The following is a 20,802-nucleotide window of genomic DNA, read 5'->3' as shown; positions in this document are numbered from 1 at the left end:
CTGGGCAAGCCCTTGACCTCCACGATCTGTCTGCGCCTCTTGTGACACCCACGGGGAGCTGTGCCAAAGGGAAAGGTAGAAAAGAGGATGTGCTGTGTGCTGTCATCATCCCTGTGCCAGAGACAGGGCATAAGGTGGTCGTCTTGCACCCCCGGCACATCCCCCACATGGGGAAGCTGGGGTCACCCTGCACCACAGGCATCCCATCAGCCTCTGTGACACTGACAATGGTTCTCGTGAATGAACAGGCTGAATGGTCCTCAGCCCTCTCTTTCTATGGCTGGCTGAACTCTGAGGCGGGAACAGGGCAGACAGTGGCCTGGAGGCCCTGGCAGGGAGGGCACCCTTCTAACATGCCCTGCGTAGCCGAGGGCACCAAACTGAGAGTCAGGACTCCTGAGTTCTCCATGGCCCGCCCTGGGCCAGGCGAGAACGAGCACGTCCACCCGTGAGGGCTGGGGCTGTGTAGGTGACTGCAGACATCACCTGCGGTGGGAGGCTTCCTGGAGGTGACGTCCGAGGCTTGGAGCGCAAGTAGGACAGGCACATTGCCAAGTTCCCAGAAGACTGAGCCCCACCAGATCCTGTGGCCAGTCCTCACAGTGTGGTGTGGGGGGCTCAGCAGAAGCACAGCAATCAGATGGGCCAGGTCAGGATAAAGAACAGGCGTGACAGCTGCTTCCTAAATAATCAATGGCGGGTGACCCGAGCAGCACCTCCTGCTGTGCCTGTCCCCAGGGCAGTGGGGGCTGGGTGCACTCCCACATCTGCATCAGAGCCCCAGCCCCTCCTGGACCCCCTTGTACCCTCTATCTAAGACTAAGCTCGGACCGCGCTGGGAACCACCCCCAGAACCCTACCTCAGGCTGTGCCACCACCGTCCACCCGGCAGCCGCAGCCAGAAACCTGGAGGCCACCCTGGCTTTCTCCCCTCCCTGTCTACTGTGCTTCCTGGTGGGGTGCACCTCCTCCCCAGGGCTCCTGCTCCTGTCCGCATCTGTGTCCCTGTGGCTGCCAAAGCAATCCCCCTACCCCCAGTGGCTGGGAGGCCTGGCAGATTCAGCAGTCGTGTGGGCTGGCCGCCCACTGGGGTCAACAGAAAGGGCATTCACTGCCCCAGAGTCTCACAGTGAGCTGGGCCACCTCACAGTAGGGTGAGCCCCTGGTCGAGGTGGTGGCAGCACTGCTGTAGAGACTTGTAGAGATGACAGTGCTGCTGCTCAGAGATGGAGTGGCGGGTACAACTCGGAGAGCTCCCGAATCTCGCCTCCTTCCTCCTCCACCAACCCCGGGCCGTGTCCTACCGGTAGACCCGTGAATGACCGAGGCAGCAGGAGAGCTCAGGGCCGCACAGTGGGAAGGGGTGGGGCCTCGGCTGGTGCCCAGGAGGCCTGAGTGCCTGCCAGAGCCACATGCTTAGCACACACTTAGCACCGGCTAAGCACATGATAGCCACAGCACACCCAGCCTGAAGCTGAGACGATGAAACAGTCTGCTTTCCTTCCTCCCACCTGCACCAGGCCTGTCCCTCTGTGCATCTGAGCCCGCCCTTTAGCCCCAGGGCTAAACAGAACAGGCCCAGAACAGGCTCTCTGCCAGGGCGTGGACTCGCACAGCAGTGTCATGGTGGCTGAGTGGGGCTTGGCGTCAACTCCACCTCTCTGTGCCTGCTGGGTCACCTAGGACCAGGTGTGACGAGCTCAGCTTTCTTTTCTTGTTGAGCAGAACAACAGATCCCCCCAGGGCTGAAGACAACACTGAGGTGATCACAGGACTCCCCACAGCTACCTGTGAAGAAACGGCCCCCGCCCATCAGCCCTGGGGCAGCCATGGACAGGCAGGTGCTGGCCCTGGCCCACTGGCACGTCACTTGGGCTGCTGTCAAAAATCACAACAGACAACACCTCTCAGCACATGGGCATCCACACTCCACACAGGACACAGTTTCCCCTCTCAGGGCTGCTATGAGGAGTCCCGCCCTGGCACAGGGACGCCCAAGAGCCTCACAACTCCCTGCGGTCTCCTTTCTAGCCTGAGTCACTGTTTTCTTTACCTGTCTGGGCCCAGGAGCCCCTGAGTTTCCAAGCCCTGACCCATCGGCAGTGGTTCCCCAGGTGGCAGGTGACTTGCCAAGGCCACAGAGCCAGGACGGGAAGGAAGTGTGGGGCTCCAGCCCAGTGAAGTTTCTGAAGCAGCCCCTCCCCAACCTTGCTGAATGGAGGGCTGAAAAGGGGGTCAGTTCCTCAGGGAGGCAACCAGAGAAGGGCGACCCAAGGCTGCTCTTCTCCTGTTTCCCAAGTGTACAGGCCAAGCAGCAGCTCAGAGGGGGCTCTGACGGTGCCTCCTCCAGGCAGTCCTCCTGATGCCCTGAAGAATGCCCAGGCTCTCCTGGGGGGCCCCTAGGGGACTGCAATGTGGGTTGTCCCCCGCGCTACATGAGCCCCCAGAATATAGTTCCTTGTTCACTCCTGTCTCTCATATTGCTCAGGGCTCCTGGAGGGCAGGCCTCAGCCTTCACTCCTGTCACCAGGACCTGGCCAGGCATTGATCTAGGGACAGGCCAACCTGCTCTGTGCACTTCTCTGAGTCTGGGACATGGGGATCCCTGGGCACAGCTGACCTGAGGCCCATAGTGAGCACAGGCTCCAGGTATGTTCAAATCTCCCCTCCACCCTTCACCAACCATGGGACGCTGGGTCATCTACTTAAGCCCTCTATCCCTCGGTTTCCCATCTGAAAACCGGGGCAGCAGCAGAGCCTGCCTCCCAGGGCTGTTAAAGAAGCAAGTGGGCTAATGCCCTAAAAAGATACCTGGCTTGGGGAAGTATCAGTTAAATAGCTACCCTTGTTGTTACCTATTGGTATTTTAATTGATGCTTACCCACCTATGTTGGCAGGACGGGGGAGCTAAATAACAGATTCTCGCAGCAGCTGCTACTGGCAGGGACCCTGGGCCCTGCCCTCCCTGCGGCCATTGGGCATGCAGGGCCAGGCCTGCTGTGGCCACATCAGTGACCAGTGACTGGGAGACGGGATGCCCACTGCCCCCAGCTGCAGGCCCAGTGTTGGGGGCTGGGCTGTCAGGCGGCGCCCAGGGCTTGCTCTTCACCACCCCCACATTGGAGACCAAAGCCAAACAAACCACAGCTGCTTCCTGACTCTTCTTATCTGAAACACACAGTCTTGGACTCTGTCCTTTGCGGGCTGTTCTCATTACCCAGATTGAAACCAAGCTTCCGAGCCCTGGTCTTTGTACCCCTGAAGCCGTGAGGCTGGGCCCAAATCCCGGGGTCAGACCCTCGTCTGCCCAGAGGCCTCCAAAACAAAGCACAGGAGCACAGTGATCTTTTAAGGAGATGCAAAGACAAACAGGGCCCAGGGCTGCGGTGAGTTTCCGAGGGCCCGCCCAGCATAAGTGGTACATGGGAGCCTCAGCACGCTGCGACCACAGCAGGGAGGCCCCACGGCCCTGCCAGTGAGGTGACTGGGACAAGAAGGAAACCTGGGCCACTCGAGCACTTCGTCTCTCACCCGCTGGGTCTCTTGGGCAAGTCACCTAGACTCAGTGCCTCAGTTTCCCCTCTCAGGACTGCCATGAGGAGTCCCGCCCTGGCACATGGGCAAGGCTGGTGTACACAGCAGGCACTCACCATAGGTCTGGGGCTTCTGCATGGGCAGGAGGGGAGTGATGAGCTGGGACTGAGCCGCCCTGGCAGCGGCCTCTCTAGCAAAAGTGAAGGCTGACCGAGGCCTGAGTCAGCTGGAGAAGGTGCCCAGGGGCCGGACTCCCCCGATCACACCCACCACCCAGGAACCAACAAGCCTGTCAGCTCTGCCTGTGAACACCAAGGGCCTCAGCTCTGCCTTTGAACACCAAGGGCCTGGTCAGCTCTGCCTGTGAACACCCAGGGCCTCGGTCAGCTCTGCCTGTGAACACCCAGGGCCTCAGTCAGCTCTGCCTGTGAACACCCAGGGCCTCAGTCAGCTCTGCCTGTGAACACCCAGGGCCCCAGCATCCTGCCTCAGGATGGAGGTGAAGGACGCCCGTCCCTCACAAGTCTCCCTCAGGGAGAGGAGAAACTCAGCACCAAGGGCTTCGCCCGCACGTGGCCTCACCCCCGAGAGTGTGGCCGTCACCTCTGGCCTGCCACCCTAGTTGTTTACAGCGGGCCCGTGAATTTACTCCACACGTTTGGACGCTGTTGCAAATGGAAGCTGTGAAGTGCTGCAGAGGCCCTGGGAAGAGAAGGACTGCAGAGGAGTGGGGGCACCAGCACCACCTCGAGTGGGTGCCACACAGGTGGCAGGTGCAAGGCTGAGGAGGTGGGTAGCCCCAGTGGATGGATGCCTGTGCACAGCATGGGAGCTGCACAATGCTGAACTGCAGAGGACCTGGCGGGGGGACCCTCCAGGGGTGGCTGAACCCCGTTCCAACCCAGCTATCCCTGAACATGCCCCGCCTGGGCTTCCCAGCCTGCCCCCTTACCGGTGCCGTCTGCTCTTTCCCGGCTCCTGGTGTGCTGGGCCTGGGGCTCAGCGGGGGCTGCTGTGTCTCTAACACCAGGGCCAGGGCCAGCCTGGGGTCCGGGTGCTCGGGGCCTTTCACTCCTCTCCTGCTCCAACGAGGCTGTGGCATTGAGTCGGGAACGCGCCTGGGGCTGCGGTGCTGGTGGGGGCTGTGGGCAGGAGGGGCCCAGCGGAGCAGTGTTGGAGTCCATCCTGCCTGGAAGAAAAGTCAAGGTCAGGTACACGCAGCACGGCAGAGCCCGCTCTGGCACTTAGTGTCTGCTGGAGACAGAAAAGCAGAGGGAGGCAGGTGGGAGCTGCCAGACACTCCATACAGGATCTCGCTAACACTCAGCACTGTCCCCATGGGCCAGCCCCGCTTCCAGGGAGGAAACCATGGGAGGACACTCACCCACGTGACTCTACAGATGGCACGGCACTTACCATCTCAGACCTGCACATGCCGAGGCCTGGAGTCCCTGCCTCACTGGGCATGAGCCACGCAACCCTGGCCTTCCCTCATCCAAGAAACGGGGATGATGGCAGCAACACCCAGAGCCCACCCATGTGAAGCCCGGCTGCAGGGGGCTGAATTGGGCCCCACATCATGTGCCCACCAATGGCTGTGAACGTGCCCTTATTTGGAAAAACAGGTCTTTGAAGATGTATTTAAGGATCTTGAAATGAGATCAGCCTGGAGTAGGGAAGCCCTGGCTCCAATAGCTAATGGCCTATAGGAAGAGGAGGGTAACAGAGCCAACGCAGACACGGGTGACAGCGGCCAAGGAGCAGGAGGACCACTGGCCACTGCCAGAAGCTGGACGGAGGCGAGGAACTGGGCCTCCCTCAGAGCCTCCAGGAGGGACCCACCCTGCCCAAACCTTGACTTCAGACTTCTGCCCCCAGAACCATCAGAGAACAAACCTCTGTTGTTTTAAGCCACCAAGTTTCCAGTAGTTTCTTACAGAAGCCCTAGAAAACTAATACGCTGGTACTGAGTAAAGTTAAGCAAATATGAGAGGGGAAGGGAGCTGGGGAGGGTGGAAGAGGGCAGGGGAGAGAAGAGGGGGAGCCAAATGGGTGGAGCTGGGATTCATACCCAGATCTGCCGCTCCACAGCCCCTACCCCAGGCCCAAGCCACAGCACCGAAGTCACAGGAATGATGCCCCAGAAATCAACACACATAGTAAAAAGCAAACTAAGGCAAACAGTGCGGTGGGGGCATCAGAAGAGACTAGAGTGCGCAGAGATCCCGTGACCCGTGTCACGCTGGAGCAAGGGCTTTATTTTATTCAACAGAGGCCCTCACATGCTGCTTAGCAACATGGAAAAACACCACCATCCCTGTAACGAAGGACAACCACCGGCCACAGACACAGAGCTGAAAGCGCTGCAGGATCCTGAGCCCCAGACCCGGATGGGCCCTGGATGAGCTGTGTTAGGGGTAGGATGCAAACCCGTGGCGCTGCTCAACCTTGAACCTGCTGCTGTGAGGCTGTGGAAACTTTTCCTCAGATTCCCAAATGACCATCCCAAGCTCAGGGTCCACAGCCATCCTCTGAGGCACAGAGCAGGGAGAGGCTGGTAACAGAGAGTCTCGCTCCCAGCCTCAAGCTGCCGCGGCGCTGTGCTCCTGGCTCTGTGCCCACCAGCTGTGTGGTCCTGAGCAGCCCACATCCCTCTCTGCACCTCAGCCTCCTCATCTGAAAATGGGGACGGGGCAACTGTGAGGACCAGTGAGACCAGACACCATGGGCAGCATGAGGGAGTCCCCTGGCCGCCTCTGAACACCCAGCGCTTGGCACGGAGCCGGATCCGAGTAGGTGCCCAGAGGTCACCTTTGGGGGCAGCTGTGACTGGAACAGTCAGGAGTGGCCCCAGCCTCCATACACAACAATTTCTGCTCCATTCCCAGCTGCAAATGGGTCCTAAAGATCAGATCGGTGCCGCTCAAGAACTCTGCAGATTTCAATCCACACGTTCCTCCCTCAGAGGGACTGAGCCCTTAGTTTAAAACATCCCCCAGGTGCAAAGAATGCATGGTCAAGCTTGGGAGCCTGCTCCATCCTGTTTGCAAGTTCCAAGCTCCCGGGAACTGGCACCTTCCACAAAAGCAGCCATTTAACTGCATGTGCAGACCTAAGTGTCCCCTTAGCTGCGGCAGAGAAATACAGGATCGCACATAGAACCCACACAGGATCGCAAACAGAACCATGGTCCTGCAGGCCACCGGACCACCTGAGATGGTGAAAAGTCAGGTCTTCAAATGACATGTGGCCATGTCTACCTTCTCTCCCATGGTTCCCATTGCCCCCAAGTCAGGTGTCACTTTCTCAGACAGAGAGAGAGGGCACCTTTACTGAGGGCTGACCTACGCCAGGGCATCTCTGCTATCAAGACCAACAGCTCTGTTCTCGGTACTTGTCTTTTCTCAGGAGTTTCTCGTATGGCCCTGGAAGGTAGGTCCTATTGTCGTGAGTTCCTCGCATGGACCTGGAAGGTAGATCCTGTTGTCATCCCAGAGTTATACATGGGGAAATGTTTTCTCCTTCAACCTCACCCCACTTCACAGACAGGAACGCAGGTGCAGGGAGGGGAGGGACCTGCTCAAGGTCAAACAGCTCCAGATACCAGACCTGAAATTCAAATCCAGACCTGCCCAATTCTAACGCTTCTGCAAGCTCATTTCTGAAAAAGACGACTTTGAAATCCGACCGCCACTGCACCCTCTCTCCCAGGGCCCGTTCACTGCAAAACACTGGCTACCCTTCAACATCAGCACACAAACGCTGACCTCCACACTTCTGTTTCCACAGGGCCCTCTTCCCAGAATGCCTTCCTACCCTCCTCCCCCAGCCTAGACCCTAAGCACCCTTCAAGTCAAGAGCTCCAGCGATACCTCCTTTGTGGGAGCTTCCAAGCTATGTCTGTCCCGAGTCCTTGTCTTCCTCACCTGCCCAGGTAAACACACAGCACTCAGGTGATCACCTCTCCATCAGAGCCCTCCCTCTGCTAGAGGTTACAGCTGGAAGCAACATGGCATGGGGCATCAGTTTCAGTTACCCTTACTAGTGGCCACATGACCTCACTGTGTCTGTTTCCCCATATGTAAAATGGGGATAGCACCTCCCACATAGGGGTGCTGTGGGGATTACGTATGTGACAGAAGAGAAAGCAAACTACTGGGCATTAAAAAAAACCCTAAGCCGGCCGGGCGCAGTGGCTCATGCCTGTAAACCCAGCACTTTGGGAGGCCGAGGCGGGCGGATCACGAGGTCAGGAGATCAAGACCATCCTGGCTAACACAGTGAAACCCTGTCTCTATTAAAAATACAAAAAATTAGCCAGGCGTGGTGGTGGGCGCCTGTAGTCCCAACTACTCGGGAGGCTGAGGCAGGAGAACGGTGTGAACCCGGGAGACAGAGCTTGCAGTGAGCTGAGATCACGCCACTGCACTCCAGCCTGGGTGACAAAGCGAGACTCCATCTCAAAAAAAAAAAAAAAAGAAAAACCCTAAGCCATTACTCCCAGGTGCTAAACAAAGGCATGTTCAGTTGGAAAACATTTCATAAAAGGAATTTCAGGAAAACAGATTCTAGCTGGCCTATGTACCATGTATGTCACACTGCAGTTAAAAAAAAAACAAAAACTTTAAAGTAAAATCTCTGGTTAGTAAGAATGGATGAATACAGGAGGATTAATTTTCAGGTTCTCTGAGGGTTGGCCAAGTCTGGTTTGGATCAAAGGGCTTGTTATTTCAAAACAAGCACAACAATTCCTGGTCATGGTTGGTCACAGGAACAATGAAGATCAGAAAAGCTCTCCCCGTGGAAGGACCTGCTGTCTGGTCCCTCCCTCTCTGAGTCTTCCTGCGTGTAACAGCCACTGTCAGCCCTGAGGGCAGGGGCTGCAGCTTATCCACTCAAAGACCTGCTGCCTTGCCAGGAATACGTTAAGCACTTAATGCACGCGGGCAGAAGCCTGAGGCAGCCTGGCCTAGGGCAGGAGCACCATCCAGGCAATAATGCTGTGGGACCTTAGCAAGTCCCTCCCCCAAACCCCAGCATCCAGGCAGCTTCAGCTGCATCCACTCTGCACCCTCAGATCCCTACCTGCACGGTGGGGCACTCAGCCCCAACTCCCTACTGGTGACCAGAGCAATGGCTTAGAAGCCGTCACTGTATAAGATCCACAAAAGCAAAGTTGCTAGCATTCTTTCCCCATGAGCACTGAGGCGTATTTTTATCCCATCCAAACACAAACACCGGCACCAGGGAGTTCAGCTGAGAGGCCACCACCTGGAGAGGGCCGCAGGCACCATGCATCCACTCAGACCTGCAGCAGAATGACCACATGTGGCCTTCTGCCCTAAGGGCTCTGGCCCTCACCCAGGCCGCCCCCATTCTGTTCTCTCTGTGGGGGCAACCCCACCTCCCAAGCCAGCGCCTCAGAAACAGCCCCCTTGGGAAGCCGAGATGATGTTCACACTCTCTCTGATCAGTGCCTCTGCCTCCAGGATGCCAGTCCAGGGGAGTCACTGGAGATGCCCTTGGGGCTCACACACAATGTCCGTCCCATGGCACTTTCAGCACTGTCCAGAAAGGGGCTGGCTATAAAGCCTACACCCCTCCATATGGTGCAACACTGTACAGCTGGTAAACGTGACCTCGTACATGAACGTTTTGAGACAAGGAAAAGGTGGGCATAACACTGTTAAGGCAGGATTTAAAGCAGCAGAAGATATTAGCCAGAGTCTGTTTAGGATGAAAACAAAATTTATCTGCCAAAAAATGGAAGAAAACGCCCCCTAAAAAAGATACCTGCTGTCTCTGGGGATAAAGCTTATGGCGCGGTTTCATTTTATTCTTCTTTTAAACATATTTCCCTAGTTTTCTATAATGAATGTGTAATGTTTTTGAAATTAAAGCAAATATTATTTTAGAACCCATCTGTGAGCAAGCCCTAAGGGAGCAGGCCCAGGAGGTCCTGGCCCTGGGATGTCTGCTCTGGCCTGGCCTGACCCAGCCCCCTGGCACAGGGCTGCTCCTCAAGGCAAGGGCACAAAGCCCTTGATGGATCCCAGGTACCTATTTTTGCTCAGAGCATTAAGGGACAAACCAAGGAACATTCCAGCTCTATCCAATGTGGCACATTCACAGGAACAGAGGGATTTGAATTGGGACTGCCCCAAGCAGCAGTCATGACAGCCACAGTGGCCAAGCCCCCACCACACACCTGGCACCTGCTCCAGGCCTGGCCTGGATAGGCAGCAGGTGTGGACTGAGGGTAGGTCCATCTTGTGCCAAGCGCTGTGCTGGGCCCCCTGCACAAGAGAAGTCTTGTCCAGGGCCAGCGTTGGAGCAGCTTCATCTAGATGGGAAGGGTAACACCAAAACAGACACCCACAAAGATGGCACAGAAGGGGGCCCTCACTCCACTGTGGGAAGAGGCAGGCCAGTAATCCTGCATGAGGCCTTGACTGAGCCTTCTGGACAAGCAGGCAGGAGCCAGGCAAGGTGGGAGGTGGCTGGGCATTCCAGCAGGGGTTGTGCCCAGAAGAGGAGGCAGCAGAGGGACAGTGAGCCAGCCTTGTGGCCAGGAACACGCAGGTGGCTGGGAGGTGACTGCTGGGGAAAGGACACAGGAGGGAGAGGCTGAGTGAGCAGCGAGGCGAGGCGGGTCCCTGAGGGCCCGAAGGAATGCCGGCTCGGGAGGCGGACCTGACCCGATAGCCCAGAGGGAAGTGGCAGCTGAAGAACAGCAGGACTGTGTGCAGCCAGGCCCGGATCGGGACCAGGGAGGAGCCTGGGGGCCGTTCAGGGAGAGGAAAGGGTCCTGAACCAGGGCAGGTATCCCAGTGAGGCTCAGGAGCCAGGAGAGACAGGAGAGAACCAACTGGGAGTGAGGAATAAAGGGCACAGGGGGTGGTCTGGTTTGTGGCTGGGGCTGGCTGGCTGTAGTGGTACCACTTCCGGAGGTAGGGAAGTGGAGGGGAGGGGAGCCGTGTAGACATAAAGCTCCCGACCTATTATAATTCTTATTGCCACCATCAAGGATGGGTGTTTCGGGTCTGTCCGGCAGTGCAGACATCTCTGGGGATTGAGACTGAGCTGGGGTCCCCTCTGTGACCAGCCCCAGAAGCCTGTCTAGCCCTGGTCCGGGATGGGCAGGGGAGGCCTAAGTCAGAGATGCCCTCCATGCTCTTCCATCCTGGGAAAGAAGGTGAGATGGCGTCTCCCAGCCAACTTTTCCTGTGTCTGCGAAGGGAGGAGGACAAACCAGCAGGCAGGGAAAAGAGGCTGAAATGTTGAGGAGCCTCCCTCTAAATCCCTGGTTGGATACAATGGAGACCCCATGGGAATCGCAGACCCTTGGAGACAGAAGTAAACAGGTGGGGACAGTGGCAAAGGTGGCCTCTGGGCTTCCCGTGGGCTCCCTCCCCTGCTGCAGAGAACAGGCAGCCAGCACATGGGGTACCCAGGGCACAGCTTTTTGAGTGATGGATGCTGGCAGAAGAGAAAGCCCTTTACAAACTGCAAAGCCCTGGGCCAAATGCCAGGGGTCATTGTCCAAGGTGAGGAGAGGCGGGGCTGCTTCTGGAGACATGGGGCAGAGGCTTCACACAGGCTCTGCCCCGATCAGCTTCGTGGTCCTGGGCTGGCACCAAACCCTGCTGAGCCTCAGCTTCCTGGGGTGTCAAATGGGGACTATAACTTCTCCACCTAAGGCTACTGAGAGGGTTAAATCTGGGTGGTGAGGGGATTGCACAAATGCGACTTCCTTGGAATTCATAACATCAACTACTAAGTGGGTGAGAGGCCAAGGCGCCATCACATCCAAAACAGCTGGGCAGGATTCTCCAGAAAGTTTTCGTTGATCAAACAAAAAGCTAATGATCCAGAGGGTGGAGTTCATACGAGGCAGGGTCCAGGTGCTGCCACTGAAACCTCTCAACTCTCTACTGAGGGGCCGGGAGAGGGAGAGGAACTGCCACGGCGCTCCTAAGTGGGCTGTGGGGATTCAGAGTGTCCCCTAAGCTGTCCCTCGGGCGGGCCGGGTCCCCCTGGGGGACTGAACCCCCCTTCCCCCCACACCACCTCCCGGGGGCCCAGGCGCGTTCCAGCGGCCGGGCGGGCACCGAGGGCGGCCGTGGGTCCTGGGACCGCGGGGGAGGGGCATGACGGAGCAACTCGAGGGGGATGGTGCGGGGCGAGGGGAGGGGGCCTGCCCGCCGGCCGCTCCGCCTCTCGGGCCTGCTGTCCCGCCCGCGGCGGGGCTCCAGGCGACAGCGCGCGGGGGACCGGGGCGCGCCCCCCGGGTGACTCGTTCGGGCCCGGGACAGGGGTCGCCTCGCGCGTTGCAGAGCGGGCGGGACCCCCGGCCCTCCAACTTCGGGGACCTTGCCGGGACTTTGGGGCCAGCCACCCATCAGCTCGGAAGGGGAAACTGAGGCCCGAGGCGGACAGTGCCTCAGGGATTTGCCCGCCTCCTGCGCGCTGCCCACAGCCACCGCGCCACTGCCCCAGCCCCGAAGTACTCACCAGCCTGTGAGTGGGCCGCACGCGGCGCTGCGACGCCCTGGGGCCTCTGGGCCGGCAGTAAAGTTGTTCGGGAGCAGCTGAACGCGGCGCAACCGGGAGATCTGCAGCCGCGGGGTAGCAACCTGCACTGGCTGCTGAAGAGCCGGCTAGCGCGGCCTTCTGCACGAGGGGGCGGGGCAGGGGCGGGGCCTTCGGCCTTCCTCCACTCCAGACGCGGACCCCCGGATGCGGCGCCAGCTCGGCCTGCTGAGTGGCCGGAGAAACCGCCAATCACTCCACACCTCCGCCAATCATGGTGCGCCTCGCCTAGCTGCGGCCCGGCACTCCCCATGCGCGGTTGGGCCCGAGGGGCCAGAGGGCGGTTCCGGCTCGCCCACAGCGAAAGTTTCCGAGCGGACTCGGGCCCCGGCCCCGCCCCGCCTGCAGAACGTCCAGTTGCTTAGCGAGGCCGCTCGCCTTCTCCTGTAACAGGTGGTTTGGATCCGTGAAAAGGCTCCGGCCACCTTTCATCCACCACACCGGCCTCAGCGGCCCCAACTGCAGATTCATTATATTTGCTGTTGCAATATTAACACACGTCTTGAGCGCCTATTCCAGCGCTGCAAGAGAGTCTAAGGGCTCCCCTAATAACAGCAGCAGAGATGGAAAAATGGGGCCTGTTTGGAACGAGTGTCTGCAGCCAAGTACTGCTTTCAGTGCCCAGAATCAAATGCAGTGTAGCAAGCTTTTCACACGGTGACTGTGGGATTCCTTTAAAGCGTGTGTTAGCCCAGGGAGTGAGCAAGGCTCAGGCAGTTTGGAGACTCTGTCGTTTGGTTCATGTCTGGGAAGCGTGGTTTGGAGATGAGGGCGAGGGTCTATCCTTGAGAGGCCCTCGGGAATGTGAGACCCTGCCTGCTCTGTCTCTGGTCCTCACAGCCAACCTGAGATGCCTGTCCTAGTTATCACAGCAGAAACTGCGGCTCGGAGTGACTGTCAGAGATAATACTTACCAACGTGTTGGGAGCAAATATTCCAGATGGCTTTGGAGATGAGTTCTGAACACACTACTTCGGAGGACTTTTGTCAAAGCGGCGTAGTTCAAGTCAGTCACCTCATTTGATTCTCCAGCTGCCCCCACTGCCCACCCCCGATCCCCAATGTTCACCTGTGACTCTGTGAGGCTCAGAGAGGAAGGAAGAACACCTGCCATCAGCCTCGCCTGCTCTGTCCAGGTTGGCTTAGGGGCTTTCAAAGCTTTCAAGGGCCCCCCTAGTGACCCAAGGAGGGAGGTGGCATTGGGCCCATTTTTTATTGATGTGAAAATTGAGGCCCAGACATAGTTATTTGCCCAAAGTCTTGAAGATGTCTTTCCACCTTATCATACACTAACTGTAGGAAATTTGGAGAATTACTAAAAGTAGGAAGGAGAAAAAAATCACTCAAAGATGATCACTGTTCACATTTTGAGATATATGCACATTTAAGAAAATAGTAAATATTAATGTGAACACACAATCACAGAGAGGCTGAGGCACTTCACAAACCCTTTGCAGGGGCTCATTAAGCAGAGAGAAGAGGACAGATTGGAAAGTTCCTCCTGTGGAGGTCTAAGGGAAGAGAGAAAGTACAACAAAAATCTACAAGACGGCTTAAGGAGCCTCTATCAGAACACAGCAACGCTGAACATATTCCGTGGAGCTAAAAGACTGAAAAAGCAACAGGCAAATTCAGAAAGAGAAGAGTGGAGGTGAGGACAAATGAGCAAACTGGAAGATAATGTGGAGTAAATGCTGCATGATGTAGAGGAAAAGCACATGAAAATCATCGGGACAAAAAGCAGAGACTGGAAAGACAGTTCCAGGAAGTATATTGCGCAAAGGACAGGTACTCCAGGAAGAGCTGGAGGAGAAACAGAGGTTAGCAAAGTGCCAGGAGAAAGTGTCCCTGGGAATCCCAGATGCCAAGGATAAAGAGACGGTCTTGCAGAGTTCCAGAAAGAACAGGTCACATCTAAGGGGAGGAAAGTCGAAGTGGTTCCTAGGGGACTTTGGAGCAATGTCCAGGGACTCTGATGATAGGATCAAGGATCCTTACCATGGCTACTACAGGATTCATCTCTCTGGACAAAAGAGAGAAAATATCCAATGTGGTAAGACAGAGAAAGGACCCCAGCCATGTCCCCTTTCAGAGGAAGATATTCAGAGATCCCCCGTCACCGAGACAGTTCAATCACAGTAGAGATTTCAAGACAGAGCAAACGCTCAGAACAGGAAGTGGTATTGAGCAATGACCCTTGCAAAATATACAGTATGGCTAAGCCACATGTGCCTGTGATTTGGTACTAGCAATGCCACATAAGGATTCTTAGAACATAAGCTACATGCTGCAAGAGAAAGTTGTATTAGCCTGGAACTAAAAAAAAAATAGAATCTTATCACGGAGAAGTCAGAATATTTTAAGATCACATTTGGTTGAGGGGAGAAGGAGGAAGTAAAGGATCTGATTTGGTGAGTGGGGAAGGAAAGCCTTATTGGTGGTTGGGAGGGGTGCTTCATTACCATTTACTTTTAATACATTAGCAGGGAAAGATTGGTTTAATGATGACTCTCAGGAATTGGAAAGTAGCAACTCACGGGAAAGAAGCAGAGTAGAACTCCTGAATTACGAGGTAGAAGTTGGGGGAGGGGTGGAGGGAGAGTAAGGAAGCAAAATTAAGGGGGAAAAGTAAATAATAGCAAGAACAATAAGTTTAATAACAGTAAACATAAGATGAGATAAAATAAATAAAGCCATGGCTACCAGCCTTCATAACACAGATGAATGGACTGAATTTCCCATCCAAAGTCTGTAAGATTGGGGCAAAAACTAAAGTCCAGTTAAGCGCTATTTACAAGAAAAAACACCAAAAATATTGAGAAGTAGAAGCTTACAGCAGACATTTGAAAAATGGCAAATTACTACTGATAAGGAAGAACGCATGGTGGAAAGCATTCACGGGAACAGAGTGGTATTATGTAAGGGTGCCAGGCACAATCCACAAAGATTTCATTGTCGTGAATCTGAATGAGCCAGAAAATCTAGTAGCCACACACTTAAAGCAATAACTGCTAGAAATACTAGAACTTATTAAAACACACCTCTGGTGGAAGAAAGAGCCAGCCGTTCGATGCTATCTCTTCTAGGACACCTGTCCTCATTTCCCCAAGAGCTGAGCTCTGCATGTTGCTGTTGAGTATTGAATGAATGAGTGGATGGATGGATGAGTCACCTATGCAAGGAATTCATATAAGCTCTTTCTTGCCCATAGGACAGTGTCCAAACTCTTTAACCTGACATCCAAATATGCCCCCCACAATTCAGTCCTTTGATGTCTGCCCATGATTTTCAGACTCCGCATTCAAGTTCCTGCCCCACTTCCTTCCCTACACCTATTTAAAACCTACTTCCATTTACTCAACAAACATTTAGTGACTTTTGGCCAGGTGTGGTGGCTCACGCCTGTAATCCTAGCCCTTTGGGAGGCCGCGGTGGGTGGATCACTTGAGGTCAACAGTTCGAGACCAGCCTGGCCAACATGGTGAAACCCCATCTCTACTAAAAATACAAAAAAAATTAGCCGGGTGTCGTGGCACATGCCTGTAATCCCTGCTACATGGGAGGCTGAGGCAGGAGAATCGCTTGATCCCAGGAACTGGAGGTTGCAGTGAGCCGAGATCACGTCACTGCACTCCAGCCTGGGCGACAGAGTGAGACTCCATCTCAAAAATAATAACAATAATAATAAAATAAATAAAAATTAAAACATATAAACATTTAGTGACATCCTACCTGTTCCAGGCATTGGGCTACGTGCCAAGTATTCAAAGAAAATGAAGACAGAGGCTTGGTGAGTTACCATCTGAAAGAGAGCAGAGTTTGGGGGTTTACAGGCTATTGCTGTACCAGGCCCCCAAAAAGATCACTTCCTGGAGCCTGTGAATGGTATCTTATTTAGAAAAGGGTTTTGCAGATGTGATTAAATAAGGATTTTGAGAAGGGGCCACTAGCCTGGCTTATCTCCTTGCAGGAGAGAGGCAGACAGAGATCTGACCACACACAGAGAAGTTGACGTGGACATAGAGCAGAGAGAGATTCCAAGACGCTGGCATTGAAGATAGGAATTATGTGGCCACAAGTGAAGGAATGCAGGCAGTCCCCAGAATCTGGAAGAGCGGGGAACAGAGTCTCCTTGCCTTTTGCCCAGTGTTACTGATTTCAGACTTCCGGCCTCCGTAACTGTGGCAGAATCCATTTCTGTGGTTTAAGCTACTGAGTGCGGCAATGAGTTTTTAGCCCACTGAGTTAATGAGATAAGAACACCATGGGCCAGGCATGGTGGCTCACGCCTGTGATCCCAGCACTTTGGGAGGCCTGGAGCGGGGGGGCATGGATCACCTGAGGTCGGGAGTTCGAGATCAGCCTGACCAACATGGTGAAACCCTGTCTCTACTAAAAATACAAAATTAGCCGGGCTTGATGGTGCATGCCCCTAATCCCAGCTACTCGGGAAGCTGAGGTTGCGGTGAGCCGAGATCACACCATTGCACTCTAGCCTGGGCAACAAGAGTGAAACTCCATCACACACAAACAACAAAACAAAAAAAAAAACAACATGTGGGGCTGCTTGGGCGTGGTGGCTCACACCTGTCATCCCAGCACTTCGGGAGGCCAAGCCAGGGGGATTGCTTGAGCCCAGAAGTTCAAGACCAGCCTGGGCAACATGGCAAAAACCCATCTCCACAAAAAAATTTAAAAATCAGTCAGACATGGTGGCACGTGCCTGTAGTCCCAGCTACTCAGGAAGCTGAAATGGGAGGATTGCTTGAACTGGGAAGTTCGAGGCTGCAGTGAGCCAAGATTGCACCACTGCACTCCAGCCTGGGCATCAGAGTGAGACCCTGTCTGAAAAGAAAAGAGAGGAAGGGAAGGGAAGGGGAGGGGGAGAGGAGGGAGGGGAGGGGAGGGGAGGGGAGAGGAGGGGAGGGGGAGAGGAGGGGAAGGGAGGGGAGGGGAGGGGAGGGGAGGGGAGGGAAGGGGAGGGGAGGGAAAAGTAAAAGAGATAAGAAAAGAAAGAACAGAACATGTTGAGACATATTGGCCACAAACTGGACTTCTAGCACAGCGAAACCCTAGGACTACCCTTGTCGGCATCCCTGGGAGCCAGGCCCAGGAATCTGCATTTTACCAGGTTCCTGGGGGGTTTGTGAGACATAGGAGCATTTGAGACCCACGACTATAAAGCAGGGTGGTTCATAGTGTGGTGGGTCCACCAGACCAGCAACATCAGCATCCAGCATTCCTCAGTCACCTGGATGCCTGTTACAAATGCAGAATCCCGCGCCAACCATGGACCTCCTCAGTCAGAATTTGCATTTTAATAAGATGCCCTTGGGATTTGCTTGCACATTAAGGTTGGCGCCAGTGGTGGCATATGCCTGTAGTTCCAGCTACTGGGGAGGCTTGGGCCGGAGGATTGCTTGAGCCCGGGAGTTCAAGACCACCCTGGATGACATAGTGAGACCCTGTTTCTAAATAAATAAATAAAGCAAGATAGAGAAGCCGTGCTCCAAGCCGGAGGTGCTTAGCTCAGGCTGTGCACATAGAGCCACCTGGAGAGCTTGTCCTGCCCAGGCCAGCTGGACCAGAAGTCTGCATTCTATGGGGAGTCCTGGAGAGGGGTGCAGCAGAGGAGCCGCATGGGTGCCTTTCCAATTTAGCAAGGTCTGGAGCTCACTCAGGCCATGTGCCCCATCCACTGCCTCTTTCCTGAGGCCATCCCACCAGGCCTTGACCATGCCTAAGGCAGGAAGCTCTCTTTGCTGTTACACCCCGACAGATCTTCCTAACACAATGTGACACACAGGGCGGCCTCCCTCACTGTCCGAGGGTCTCAGGTTATGGAAGCTTCCCAAGATCACACACCCTGCAGCTGCAGGGCCGTAGAGCCTCTGGGCTCCCACCCCCCTCCTTCCTCCTCCCCCACTTCCCTGCTCATATCCCACCCTGGGCCCACCACTCCTCCCTCCTTCCCAATGTTCCCTTTATAAACCTGAGTTCCCTGCCCACTCTACAGTCTCCTTGGAATCACAGCCCAAGTGGCTGGAGTTGTGGCTGGTGGGGGTGTCGTGGGGGGCTTGGTGCTGGTCACACGGCTCTGTGTCACCAGGGCTGGTGCCACATCAGAGGCCCACGCCTGCCAGCACCTCCACACACACCCCCATGCACACGCCCACCTGCCACACACACGTACTGCATTGTCGCCGGGTAGTTCTGAGCCCTCCCATGGGTCTGAGTCGTGATGTGCTCATCTCTGAAGGCAGACAGCGAATGCCACTTAACAGCCTGCAGATGAGTCACCAAGTGCATTGGGAAGTTTCATTTGGGGAATTAAAAAAAAAAAAAAAAAAGCCAGGATGCAAAAGCAACTTTGAGGCAGAAGGAAAATGCCCGTGTGGGGAGAGTCGCTGTTCCCAGGCCTGCCTGTGTCCCAGTCATGCCCCTACGTCACTGAGCACTGCCAGCTGAGATCCCCCACCTCCCCCAGCCCTCACCTTCGAAATGGGCCCAGCCTGCCCTGGATGCAGGGAGGAGTGACCATGACAGCAGTCAGCATGGGGCCTGGGCACAGGTCTCAGGTCCCAGGGCTCTGTCACCAGGACTGGACACAGGACACAGCAGCAGCAGGGGCCTCATTTGCTGAGCACATCAATGTGCCCACACCGTGCAGCTGTCATTTCATGCTGAGTCTCTCTTACAAACGTCGGTCATTGGCAGGACGGGGCATTCGTTCAACACCTGCTACCCACTCCCTCACAGGTCTCGCTGGGTGCCCTGGTGTGAGGTGGAAGGGTCTAAGGCGCATAGCCCCGTACCTGCTCTGGAGGGGCCTGTTAGGTCCAGAAGCTGGAAACCCCAGCCACTGTTATTCTGGGGAGGGGCTAACCAGAGGAGAAGTGATGACAGCCTGCAGATTCCCGGCAGGGGGAGAAATTGCAGCAGGTGATGGTGGTCAGGGAAGGCTCCCTGGAGGAGGTGCTGGCTTTATTCTGCCCCCTACTCCTCCCAGGTTTTTTTGAGATAGGGTCTCACTCCCTTGGAGTGTAGTGGTGTGATCTTCCCAGGCTCAGGTGATCCTTCTACCTCAGCCTCCAAAGTAGCTGGGACTACAGGCACACACCACCACATCTAGCTACTTTTTGTATTTTCTGTAGAGAAGGGGTTTTGCCATGTTGCCCAGGCTGGTCTTGAACTCCTGAGCTCAAGTGATCCTCCCATCTCTCTCTGCCCCCCAAAGTGCCGGGAGTACAGGTGTGAGCCCCCACACCCAGCCACCCCCTACCCCTTTTTAATAGACCTTATTTCTAAGAGCAGTTTGGGGTTCCCAGCAAAGCTGAGTGGAAAGTGCAGACAGTTCCCATAGACCCCACATCTCCCCATGCAAAGCCTCCCCACACCTGTTCCAATGGATAACCTGCACTGACACATTGCTATCTCCTAGAGTGCAGCATTTACATCGGGGTCCACCCTGGGCATTGTGTATTCTGTGGGTTTGGAAAAATGTAGAAAGACGTGGACCACCACTGCCGCATCACACAGACTGGCGTCACTGTCCTAAGGCTCTTTACACTCCACTGATTCATCCCTCCCTCCTGCTGCCTCCTGGCAACCACTGATCTTTTCCCAATCTCCATGGTTGTGCCCTGTCCGGAATGTCACAGAGTTGGAACGGTGCAGTGTGTAGACTTTTCAGCCTGACTCCCTTCACTCCGTGATATGCAGCTCAGCTTCCTCCATGGCTTTCCATGGCTTGATAACTCATTTCTCTTTATTGGTGAGTAATATTCCATTGTCTGGATGGACCACAGCTTACGTATCCACTTACGTATCTACTCACCTCCCGAAGGACACTGTGATTGCTTCCAAGAGGCACTGATTTAAATCAGGGAACTGAGCACGGGGAGGGGTTATGACATGCTTAGGCAATGTCATTAGACCTGGAGCAACTCATTGGACCTCCCTGAGCATCAGCTCAGTAAATCCTTTGTCCCAAGGGGTTATTGGGAAGACCTGGGAGCTAACCTGTGTGGAAGTGGAGCTGGTGGACATCAGCTTCCTCCATAACCACACCAGAGATCATTACTACCCCTTCCTGAATAATGATTACACCTGGTGGCTCATTAAATCCACACGACAACCTGGGAGGTGAGATCGTCCCCAGGCTATAGACCAGGAACCAGAGGCTCTGAGAGATTGAGTCCTGTGCCCATGGCCACTCTGGGTCACCTCTTTGGTCTGACGGCCTCCAATCCCTGCTGCAATGCCACCCCACACTTACCCATGTCTGAGACCCAGCAAGCTCCCTTCTGCATTTCAGATGCCTGTAAAGAAGGTAACACACAGGTCACAAAAGATGTTTTCTTAGACAAACACCCCTGAGGTGTGGTTTGGGGTGGGGGGGCATTTTCAGCATCTCCTTACTTCTTTTTCTTTTCTTTTTTCTTTTCTTTCTTTCTTTTTTTTTTTTTTGAGACAGAGTCTTGTTCTGTCACCCAGGCTGGAGTGCAGTGGAGTGATCTCGGTTCACCAAAACCTCAGCCTCCTGGGATCAAGCAATCCTCCTACTTCAGCATCCCAGCAACCCTGTAGCTGGGACTACAGGCACACTCCAACATTCCCAGCTTTTTTTTTTTTTGGGGTATTTTTTGTAGAGATGAGGTCTTACATGTTGCCCAG

General features: G+C 55.1%; 1 protein-coding gene across 3 annotated transcripts in view; it reads right to left on the bottom strand.

Annotated features, from left to right (window-relative positions):
- WFS1 (wolframin ER transmembrane glycoprotein) overlaps nt 1–20,447 on the bottom strand; it is a 43,022-nt gene extending 22,575 nt beyond the window's left edge. Inside the window, exons 1-2 of one of the 3 annotated variants that reach the window (XM_030801125.1) lie at nt 20,405–20,447; nt 4,487–4,723 (exon numbers count right to left, since the gene is read on the bottom strand). In XM_030801125.1, the coding sequence (XP_030656985.1) occupies nt 4,487–4,723; nt 20,405–20,438 (271 nt within the window). In that variant the 5' untranslated portion in view covers nt 20,439–20,447. Of the gene's footprint in view, nt 1–4,486; nt 4,724–12,048; nt 12,246–20,404 lie in introns of those variants that run through there. The other 2 variants (XM_003278514.4, XM_012499783.2) reach the window with 2 other exon arrangements.
- Nucleotides 20,448–20,802: the final 355 nt, after the last annotated feature.

This window comes from Nomascus leucogenys, chromosome 20 (genome assembly GCF_006542625.1).
Source record: "Nomascus leucogenys isolate Asia chromosome 20, Asia_NLE_v1, whole genome shotgun sequence".
NCBI classification, from domain to species: domain Eukaryota; kingdom Metazoa; phylum Chordata; class Mammalia; order Primates; family Hylobatidae; genus Nomascus; species Nomascus leucogenys.
Note: the sequence above shows the minus strand (reverse complement) of the source record. Positions and strands in the feature narration are given on the sequence as shown.